Source organism: Zootoca vivipara, chromosome 1, assembly GCF_965207765.1.
Source record: "Zootoca vivipara chromosome 1, rZooViv2.hap1.1, whole genome shotgun sequence".
Classification (NCBI taxonomy): domain Eukaryota; kingdom Metazoa; phylum Chordata; class Lepidosauria; order Squamata; family Lacertidae; genus Zootoca; species Zootoca vivipara.
In genome coordinates this window covers 7,236,270-7,247,718 of record NC_142582.1, presented here as the reverse complement: position 1 = coordinate 7,247,718, position 11,449 = coordinate 7,236,270, and the positions used below count along the sequence as shown (strand labels likewise).

The 11,449-nt window shown below is 49.0% G+C and overlaps 1 protein-coding gene across 1 annotated transcript; it reads right to left on the bottom strand.

Annotated features, from left to right (window-relative positions):
* Window positions 1-8,967, bottom strand: FZD5 (frizzled class receptor 5). The gene has a single exon (XM_060282121.2). It carries the CDS (start codon window positions 8,145-8,147, stop codon window positions 6,435-6,437), a length of 1,713 nt encoding a protein of 570 aa, XP_060138104.1. The 5' UTR covers window positions 8,148-8,967; the 3' UTR covers window positions 1-6,434.
* Between the last annotated feature and the right edge of the window lie 2,482 nt (window positions 8,968-11,449).

Here is an 11,449-nt window from a genome sequence, read left to right as displayed (position 1 = left end):
TTTATTAAGGTGGCAGTTTGAAGTTGGTTTATTTCCTCTTAAAGCTTTTCACAGAATCAACGATGTCTTTTTCCTTTCATTTTTTTAAAAAACGTCATTTGGCATGGTATTTTCATAATCATATTGCAAGTAGCATGTAAAAGCTTCATCCCTCCACAAGGCACAACTGAAAAAAAGCAGCATGACCCACCCAAGCATGGATCCCGTATCAAGTACAGCCATTTAATGCCCTGGACTTCCATCCTGTTTTATCTGTATCCAAAGCTGCCTCTCCGTGTCAGTGAGAATTTACAAGCTGCTTCCAACCCGTATCAAAAGTTCACTAGAGATTCAGAATATATACAAATGTAATTCTTTTAATACAAATATTTACATACTATAACTACATGGTGCAATTCTGTCTCGGAACATGCCGGTGTACACAATGTCTCGATGAAAAAGAACCCCTGTACGTGTCAAAATGAATGACAACTTGTACACTGATGTTTTCTGCATTCCAAAATGCAATGTTATGCAATATATTATGTCCTGCTTCTTACTTTTCAATCTCTTCCTTTTATCATCTGGCAACAGTTTTAGTTTCCTTACCGTAAGCAGTCATGTTCCTAAACTATGGCAACCACAACTTTTTGATTCATCAAGTTATTGCTCTAATTGCATTAGACTACAAATGTATTAATCCAGTAAGGTTGGGTGACTTCAGAAACCACTTAAGTTAAAATTGAGCCTCTCAACAGCCCATGTTCCATCCAGCTCCCTCCCCCAGCTATTGATTGCAGCTTTACCAGGACTTTTGATAAACCTATTTTAGCTGCCTGCCTGCAATGACAAACAGGCTGATTGTCAAGGCCGTGTTTTGGCTGGGTGCTTCACAAATTGTGCAAGGTGAGCTATTTCAAACTTCAACCAGAAGGTGCCTGTACCTTCTAGCAAAGTTGCAACAAGCAGATTTATTTTCCCTGTATCGCTATTCCACTAGGTACAGCATTGGGTGGAATCAAGAATAGTAGACACAATAGGCGAGATGAGGATTTTCATAGCTATCACCCATACATATAATAAGATGTGCGTCTGCTACAGAGAAATATCTTGTATGTTTGCATGGTTTGGTGAGGAATGTAAAAAATATACAGGTGGTTTCTTTCTCCCTTCAAGAGAGTTTACGTAGCCACTGCCGATCTACTTGGTATATCTGTACAGTGGTCCAGGAAATTGTGCAGGTAATTTATGGAAACATGCACAGCAAAATTTGGTAGGATGCCCTTTTCATTTTTGCACTGAGTTTGGCTTAGAGGGAGCTGCAGTGAGGACCAAATCCTGGGGACAATGCTAAAATAAGTATTGGCAATTTAAACCTGCTTACAGCACAGATTATAGTGGGAGGGAGAAATCATGAATCTTGTTAGCACATGACAAATGTAAATGAAATTCAGTATTTTCTACTTCAGTCATAGCTTGGCTAGGTAGTGAAACCAGTTTGGGGCAGGGGAGACGAAACGAGCAATAAATTTGCTCATATGCATTGCTCAGTTGGCTTGGTGTCTCTGATGAAGGGAGCAGAGCTAACAGCAGTTTAAGCTAGCATTTCAAAGAACATCTTTTCCATTGTGCCATTAGCAAGAAATATTACATGATATACTTCTCCTTTGGGGTGGGGGGGGGAGACAACTTAGGTTAACCAAAATATTTATTGTTCTACAAATTGAAGAAAGTAATCACAACACAGTTTGCACTTAAGGCCATCACTTTCAATGGATTTAAGTGTGCCCTAATGCCATGTTAGACTGTGAGCTAAATATTTAATGCTGTCAAGTTTTAGGCCGCCTGTCAAGGTGAACAAGTCATTTCAAGTAGTCTGCACTGTTACAGCAGTCCTTTGGAAAGGAAGAATGCAGCATACAAAAACATACAAACATCGGCGTTAAAGTGAGTAAGGCTGCTGTTCAAAATGACCAATGCCAAGCACAGAGGTGCAGCAGTAGAGTGACACCTGCATCGCCATTGTGGCCGATTGGCAGCTTCCAATTCAGTATCAGAAGCTGAGGCCAAGCATCCCTCTAGCCTTTTCCTCCTGCAGGACACTAGGAGTGGCAGATCCATAGATTCTGGAAGAAGGTCATTCAACCACTGCCTTCAAGGTAGGATCTCCCACTTAACTCCATGACACCCAGCCAACTCTGCGCTAAATAAGACTGACAGACAGCACAACTGGAAGGAAGGTGCATATGCCGCAGAAACAGCCAGAGGGGCAGTGGTTAGACCCTGATAGCTGCTCTCTTCTCACTGCATCCACCACCAGGAGGCTGTGGGCAAGTCACTCAACCTACATCACAGGGTTGCTTTGTGGGTAAAATGCTATTTGCTCCAAGTCATGACTTCAAGGAAGGATAGGATGCAAACCCTTTAAAAAAAACCCTCAACCCGCATCCTGGCTATTTTAAGATGCCAGATCCTTGTCAGTTCTCTGATAAAAGAAGCCAAGTTAAGTGAACCCTGTAATATTTTGGGTAGTATTAATTTTAAAAAACAAGAGCAACTCTTTAACTCAATGGATGATGTCTGCAAGCTGGAGCTACTCTGTCAAATACTTAAAAACCAACCACCTGTAGAAGTATAGCCAAATTCCTTCAAAAAGTTCTGCCCTTGCACCTTTCCTCTGCCTTCCATGGGCTCCAGAGGAAAAGCGGAGTGTTGCTAGTTCCTGTCCAGGCTAAAGCCTCTTTGGCCAAGTTTCCACCAACCCCTCCTCTCTTGCCTCCGCCTGCTCCATCCATGTGTATGCTTAACATCTGACACCACTGAGTGACACAGCCATCCGGTCCAGGAACTGGATGTGTCCTTCCCAGGTTGCACACTCCCTCCGGCTAACCCCCAGCAGTAGCAGCAGCAACTGTGGGAGCTGAGCATCCAAGGGAGAAGGAAGCTCTGGCATCATCTTGCAACCCTCCTCCCCACATTATCTCAGCAGCAGGCGGGGAGGAGAGAGCTCCACCAGCATAGCTGTTTCCTGTGCTGCTGGGCTAATGTAAGAGTCCGATCCTGTTCACACTTTTCCCTATCCAGTAAACGAGATCAGAAGAAACCCTCCTAAGGCAATGCTCCACTTGCAGCCACTGGTGGGCAGGTGCGCTCGAAGAAACAGGCTGGAAAGTGATCCTGGAAAGAGTTGCTTGTTTTCAAAGTCACCTGATGGTGGCCGATGGATAAGGCCTACATGCCTACCTTAGTAAAAGATGCATTGGCAACTGGACGGAAAGATGCTGTTTTATTTTGAAAGGTGTGGGCCAGCCCTGCTTAAGTTCTTTAAAGTTTAAACCATGTTACGTCTACTCAGATATAAAAGCTCAATAAGTTCAAACAGTTACTCCACGGGTGAGTGTGCAAATATATATAGAGAGACAGACAGAGAGGATTGTAGCCTGACATCCTGTTGCTTTTGAACAGAGAGCGAGTTAAGCACATACTCAACTTCCCCACTGAAATTGGAAAGCCAAAACCGGGGGGGGGGGGGAGAGATGGTTTGGGAAGTGATGTGGAAAACTTTACCAGTAGCATTTAAGTTGTCATGGATATCCTTCACAGGACCAGGTCACACTTAATCCTGCAGCTACCCAGTGATAGTTGTGCACATGGAAACCAGCGCTTAGAAAAGGGCTCTTTTTCCCCCCCTGGGTTGGGGTGGTAGCATGGGCAGGATCAGTGCCAAAGTCCTAGCTAAATGGGTGGGCGGTGGATTTGCTTCCTCACAAACCTATGTGGTCATATCCACACCACACTTTAAAAGCACATGGCTGCCTCCAATGAACCCGGGGAACTGTAGTTTGCTAAGGGTGCTGAAAATGGTGGCTCTTTGGGGTGTAAACTACAGTTCGCAGGATTGTTGGGGAAAGCCATCTGCTTTGAATGTGTTGTATGAATTGTATGGAGGCCAAAGAGGTTTGGATTCTCCTGAAGCTGCCATTTCACAAACTGAGCAGTGAGTAAATCAGAGTTCAGGAGAAACTCACCAGCCTCTTTGTAAAGCAGATCCAAATGAAATTACCCCCCCCCCCCAAAAAAAAATCTTATTACCAGAATGAAGTACAGTATTTTCCATATAGAACTGAAGTGCTAACACTTTTCACTGAAAGAGGACTGGCTCCCTTGACACAAACACACACACACAGTGCTAGCAATCTACTGCCATATCTAATTTTCAGGTTAATACAGAAGTATCAGCTTTTAAGGTTTAAAAGCTGAACAGCTTTCCTTCAAAGGTGACTTTTGCCACTGCTTCAAAGGCTAGAAATGGAGGTGGCCCCTTCTGCAAAGAGAGGGAGGGATATTGATTGTCATTCCCTACAGTTGTGGCTGTTGTTGTTTCGGGAGAGACACAATGCATTCAATCTTAAGGGGATTGCGCTAGGGGCAGAGCTCTACTTTCTAAAGGGGGGCGGAGGGGGATTAGCATTAATACCTTACAAATACATACCCTGCCTCACTCAGGGCAGCCATATGTTAAAAACCTGTTATCCAAGAACCATTGTGTCAGTAGATGGAGGAGAGAGAGAGAGAGAGAAAGAGAGAGAAGGGAATCAAAACATGCCCAGTACCTTTTCAGGTAAGTCCCCTTACACTCAGGAAGACATACTGCTGAACAAACTTGCAGAGGATCAGACTGCTAGTGTGCCAAACTATAAATCGATTCTTTAGGGTTCTTTACAGCTTTACCTCTTGAGTAATTCTTCATATCTTGTGTCAACTGATTTTTCAATCCCTCGAGTCAAAGAATTTGTGGTGAAATTAATCTCAAGAAAACTTGTTGCTGTTATCTATCACCCCACCAGGGCAGGTGGAACTGGAATAGGAGAGACAGAGAGACTGAAAATGACTATGGGGCTGAATCTACTTTCCTAGGAGTAAGCCCCATTGAGTTCAATGGGACTTAGTTCTGAGTAAACATGCACAGGCTTGCAGCCCCCATGCCCTTAAAGTGAAAACGCAGTAAGAAATGCACAGTCCTCATTTGCAAAAGTAGGTGAAATCATGTTTATGAAGATGGTGTGTGCCATTTCAGAATTTAACAAGGACTTCTGGTCTGCATCTGAATTCATGCAGCCCTTCCTACTTTCATTTTGAATGCTGAAGAGAAACTAATACACCAATAGCTTTATGAGGCCGCCTGGCATTCGGTTTGGCAAAGGCATGTATAAAAAACTGATGATGGTGGACTTTTGCCATCCAAAAATAAAACCTGAAACCAGACTCTGCTCAATCTCAGCTCCACAACTCACCCATTTTGAAAGTAGAGCCTCTCTCCAAATTGATACTCCTTTATATCTGAAAACTTCAGTAACATGTTTTCACAGCGTGACAAAGTTCCGCTACCAGGAAACTTAACATTTGCCTGACTGCAGCTGCCGACCCCAACCTAGCATAGCTGTCAAGTTTTCCCTTTTCTCACGAGGAAGCCTATTCAGCATAAGGGAATTTCCCTTAAAAAGGGAGAGAACCTGACAGCTATGCAACCTAGTGGAAAGGACTCTTAAAATTATCATTTCACCAATTAAATAGTAAGTATCCTAAGGAGCAAACTAGATTGTGTGGGAGACACAGAATACAGGAGACAATTGGACGGAGAGTAAGCTGCCCTCAAAGGTTGTCTCTGAAAACTTGTTGCTGGGAATCACAAGGGGCTGGGGGGGGGGGGTGTGGTTCTGGCTGCACTCGGGTTCTGCTTGCAGGGGCATCTGCTTGGTGCCTTTGGCCTGATTCAGCAGTGCTGTTCTTATGCTCTTAAGCGCACACACAGAGAGACCTCAATGGGACTTGCTTCCAAGTACCGTAAACATGTATAGGATTTCACTATCCTGAATAGGAATGCAGAAGCCAAGGAACAGTGGATGTTCCTTTTCCTGCCATTTGCTCATCCTCAGCTGCTTTCCCAATGGTGTGAGGAAATTAATTGGGATGGTTTTTTTGGGGGGGGGAGTCATACTGAGCGGAAGCAGCCCTTGCCCTTCAGAACTGCATCCTCCAAGACTGGTTTTTCATTATACCTGGAAACTAATTCACACATACCCCATGTAAAGTAAGAGTTAGAGCTTAGCTTGCTCCTTCCACACTTCCCCAGGAAGGACAAAATACATTCCCAAGGCTGTAGCGTGCTCTTAGTAAACCCTGCAATCTTGCAATATGGGCAAAGCAATGTGTCCATTCCCCCCCCCCTTGAACACGCCCCTCTTTTGTGTCTCCATCAGGAGATGGAGCAAAGTGTTTTATCAAGACAGACAGACCAAATGACAGGTTTAAAAAACAGCTCCAGGGGATATTTCAAAACCTTTCTGCAGTTGGGAGCTCAAGTCACACCGTGCTTACCTGCTCCCAACTACGACCAAGTAAGGTGCTTTGGGGTTTTTTGTTGTTGTCGTTTTTTTGCTCCCCCTCCCTTTTTTTCAGACGTGGGACAGTGGGACTTGTTTGTGGTAAGTAGCAGGGTTGGGCAGCCCACTCCTGGCCGTCAGGGCTGCGCTTGCTTCGCTGTACATGCCTGTGCCGCCAGGCTTCCCGCTCCGGCAGCACCTGCTTGTGAACCGCCTCCAAGACTCGAAGGTCTTCCCTGACCAAATCCAGACCCCCGAGGTGATTCCCACCACCAGGCACATGAAGTACTTCAGCATAAAGACAGCATAGTCGGGCTTGACCTTGGGCTTCTCCCCAGGGCAAGAGCAGTTTTGTGCTGCCTCCCACCTCTCCCGATAGTGCTGCTCATAAATGTAGCAGGCCACCACTATCGTGGCTGGGACTGTGTAGAGCACGGTGAAGATGCCAATCCGGATCATCAGCTTCTCCAGCTTGTCTGTTTTGGTGCCCCCTTGCTTAATCACACTCCGGATCCTGAAGAGGGACACAAAACCGGCCAGCAGAAACATGCTCCCCGTGAAAAGGTACACCACCAATGGAGCCAGGACAAAACCCCGCAGCTTGTCTAGGTTCTGGTTTCCCACATAGCAGATGCCGGAGACCGGGTCGCCATCCACCGAGCTCAGGGCCAGCACTGCGATGGACTTGACACTGGGGACAAGCCACGCGGCCATGTGGAAATACTGGGAGTAGCTAGCAATGGCTTCGTTGCCCCACTTCATCCCAGCAGCCAAGAACCAGGTGAGGGACAAGATGACCCACCAGATGGAGCTGGCCATGCCAAAGAAGTAGATCAGGAGGAAGACCACCGTGCAGAGGGCAGGGCCCGTGGTCTCGTAGTGTATGTGGTTGTAATCTTTATTGCAAGCCACGCTGGCATGGCCCACCACCAGCCGGATGATGTAGCCGATGGAGACGAAGAGATAACAGGCAGACAAGAAGATGATGGGACGTTCCGGGTACTTGAACCTCTCCATGTCAATCAGGAAGGTGGCCACTGTGGTTAAGGTGGAGATAAAGCAGAGGACAGACCACAGGCCGATCCAAAAGGTAGCAAAGGTCTTCTCATCCTGGGTGAAGTAGGGCTGGAAGCAAGGGACAGCGCAGTTGCGGACGTGGCCCGTCTCAATCTTGTTGTAGAGCGGGTGGGACTCTTCAGAGATGAAGACCAGGGGCTCCCGGCACTCACACACCCGCTTGCAGCCGGCCCCACTTAGCGGGGTCAGGTTCCTGTGGGCCCCTTTGGAGGGGCGGGTAGGCTTGGTGAGGAACGGTGGCAAGGTGGTGGCGGCCTCCGTGCGGTTGTAATCCATGCACAGCATCTCGGCGTCCCCCAGGACGGGCAGCTTGTCGCAGTTCATCCTCTCGGGCCAAGCGAAGCCGTACTGCCTCATCAGGGGAGAGCAGCCCGCTTTGGCTCTCTCGCAAACCGAGCGGCACGGAGGCAGAGGCTTAGCGTAGTCCAGCAGGCAGATCGGCGTGTACATGCTGCACAGGAAGAACTTGAGGTCCGGAGAGCACTGGATCTCCACCAGGGGCCAGAACTGGTGCACCTCCAGCCCGGCCTCGTCCTGCGTGTCGTGGTTGAACTGGTTGGGCATGTAGGTCAGGTTGTAGCCGATGCCCTTGCACATGGGCACCGTGATCTCCTGGCACACGATGGCCTTGGAGGCGGCCGCCGACGGAGCGGGAGCCTTCAGCAAGAGCAGCAAGAGGCTCAGCCACGCGTCGTGGAGGCCAGCCATGGCACCGGCGCCGCAAAGGGGGAAGGCGGCGCTGCCTCCCGGGTGGGGAGCGCGGTGGGTTTAGGTCTTCGGATCGAGTCCCGGGAAGGAGAGCCGGTGGGTCCGCGTAACAGCAACAGCGTCGCCCAAGGCGCACATGATACGAGGCACGCCCCTCGCAGTCCGGTCCGAGCCCCGCAAAGCCAGTCACCCCAAAGTCCTTCAGCGCTGGCTAAAGGCGCACCCGCACCTGGGCGCTTCTGGTCCCCGGCCAGCCGGGCGCCTTAAGGGGGGTAAAACCCGGAGGGACGCAACCAACCGAAGAGGCGAAGCTCCATAGCAAGGCGGCCCGGGGGCGGCTCTCTCCCGGCTCATGCTCGCTCGCTTGCTCGCCCTGCTCGGAAACTCCGCGCCCGGGCAGGCAGAGGCGCTGGGTCCGCTTCACAGGTCCCCGACAGGATCGCGAGGGAGAAAAGTTTCTTTGGCGAGGCCACGGGCGCCGCGGTGCCAAAGTACCTCCGCGCAGAGCGCACGCGAGCCATGCAAGCGGGACACGCGTCCTGGCCCGGCCCGGTGGCGGTCACTCTCCGACGGGCAGCGTTCGCCTGCGGGGCTTGGCGAGCGCGCTGGGCTGGCCGCGTGGAGTCGCCGAGGAGCAGCCGCCGCCGCCTGCCATGCCGCCCTCGCTGCTTCGGCCGCGTCCGACAGCCGGCTCGACGCTCCTTCCGGCCGGGTCTCCAGACGGGGGGCGCTCCGGGCGGAGGCTCCGGAACCAAGCGCCACGCCGGCCCAAGCTCGGGTCGCCCCGCTCGTTGCGACTGTCTGGACGCGCCACCGGCGGCGAATGAAGCGCCCAGCCGGAGCCACCTGCGCTCTAGTGCCTACGCGCCAAGACCGCCCACCCGCCCCGACGGGGCCCGCCCACTCGCGCCGGAGGCCGGCCGACGTCCTGGCCCCAGAGCCGCTCCCTCCTCGCGCCAGAAAGAAGCCGCGTCGAGGCCAGTTCGGGCCGGGGAGGGAGCGGGAGGACGGCTGCGCCGCGACGCCAGAAGACGCACGTCTTGGCGCAAAGGGGCCTGCCCCGCGGCAACCCCGACGCGGAATGGGCCCTCTCCCCTTGACCCTGCACTGAACGGCAATTCCCTGCACCCTTGGCAAATTCCAGTTCCCAAGATGCTTTATTTGAGGCGGGGGTGCTTTAATTGCCAAAACAACACCACGGAGGGCAGTAGTCACCAACCACGAAGTTTGCCCCAGAGTAGAGCCGTCAGTGTTAATGACCATGATTTCCATGGGTCTACTCAGCATGGAACTTCGTCGAATGCCAGCCACGCGGAGACTTCACCCCGTAGCAAATGGGGTTCCTCTTTAAAGTGCCACTAACTTTGGGCACTGGCTGCTGCCACGAGATGTGAAGAAGATACGCTGGCTTTAAGGGAGAATTAGGAAGGATAAGTAACTCCCCCACTTAGCCAACGTGGCTAAATGAAGCCTCCAGGTCCAGAGCAGAGGACTTCCAACGAATTGCAAATAGTAATACTATAAAATGCAGTGCAATCAAAGGAGCGACAACAATGTGATTAACAACCAATTGCATCTAGCACAATGCATTAGGATTGCTACGAAAGGCAGGAAAAAAATCATCAGGTGATGAGTTTAGTAATGATTTTATTAATTCAATTGACCATTAGTAATTTTCACAATTTTCATCAGGGTGGGGAGTTTGGGAACTGCCGCCATAGAATTTTTGCTGGTCTTCCAACATGCCACAAAGCTGTTTCCCTTCAAATTGTGTTATTGCTGCTATTTATGTTTTTGATGTTAACTGGCACCCATAGCACTTTGCAGAGGAATTTAAGTAAATAATAATAATAATCCCCCCACCAGCCTCTGCGCACTGTCTTGATGCTGACTTGAAATCTGGCAGTATGAAGGCAGAACATAGGCACCAAAGTGTGTTGTTGTTGTTGCTTAGTTGTTTAGCCGTGTCCGACTCTTCGTGACCCCATGGACCAGAGCACGCCAGGCACTCCTGACCAAAGTGTACAAAACCAGAAAACTGCCCAAGCAAACTATACCAGATAGATATATTGAAAAGTGTGTGCTGTGAATTCACAGTGACTTTTTTGTGTGTGCACAAACCCAGAAAACCACATAAGCAAGTTTTCAGCTGCCTGGCTGTGAGCTTTTGCACTCTTCTTGGGTGGGGGTTTTCTTTCTAAATATGTGCTCACAGTCACCTGTGTTTGTGCTCTGCCAGTACCTAATTGGCACAATAGAATCAACAAATGAGGCAGGGGCAAACAGAAAAGGGGATGCCTACCTGCAGAAACAGAAAAGATTGAAGTTCCTCCTCTTATCCAAATTCAAATACAATGAGGTGTGAACTGCTCCAGTCTATTATGAATGGAGGAAGTAGATTAACAGATAAATAATGCACAATCCACCTGTCTTGTAGCACCAAAATCCAGAAGTTAATTTTGCCCTTGGTGAGCAAGTTTTCATTTTTCATTTTGTTATAGGAAGGAACACAGGAAGCTCCTTATATTGAATCAGACAAATTGATCCATCTCATTCAGCAATGTCTACACTGACTGGCAGTGGCGCTTAGTGATTTCAGGCAGAAGTCCCTCCCAGCGCCTCCCTAGAGAGGCCACCCCAGGACCTCCATGAATAGCAGGACCATTACACTGAGCAACAGCCTTTCCACAGTGTCTCCCTGTCCAGAGAAGCTAATGCCCATTGATTTCAAAAAAAACAAGGCAAGAGTTATTGAGGTAACATCAATGCATGAACTATTATATATTCTAATGACTTCTTTTGTTTCTGCTTTATACTCTTATCAGTTTCTGTAAGTCACTCTGAGACCTTTTTGTTTGTAGCAAGCAGCTAATAGCAGTAGTAGAATTTAATAAGAAATGGAAGATGGAGAAACAGAGAGGGATTTTCCCATCCTTGTGATTTTGTGGGGGTGGAAGAAGCAGCATCTTTCAAATATGTGCCACTTTTTGAGACTGATGGAGCCTTTTTAGCCCTTCGGTTAGTTCAGAGCATGCAATGTACGCAAGGCTTTGCACACAACTGGCCTCAGCCTGTATTTTGGAAGTGGTAGGAGAAACCTGCTAGGATAATTGGAGGATGAAGTATTGAAACTTCATATTCTCTAGGTGGTGAACTGGGGCAATTGCCAGCAACACAGATCTAGGGCAATTTTCCTCATGTGGCTTCCCCTAGCAACAGTGGGGAGCTGTCCTTGCATTGTCCAGAGAAATCAAGCCCCTTGAAGAGGTGCTAATAATCCTCTTCAGCTTGCAGCACTTAGC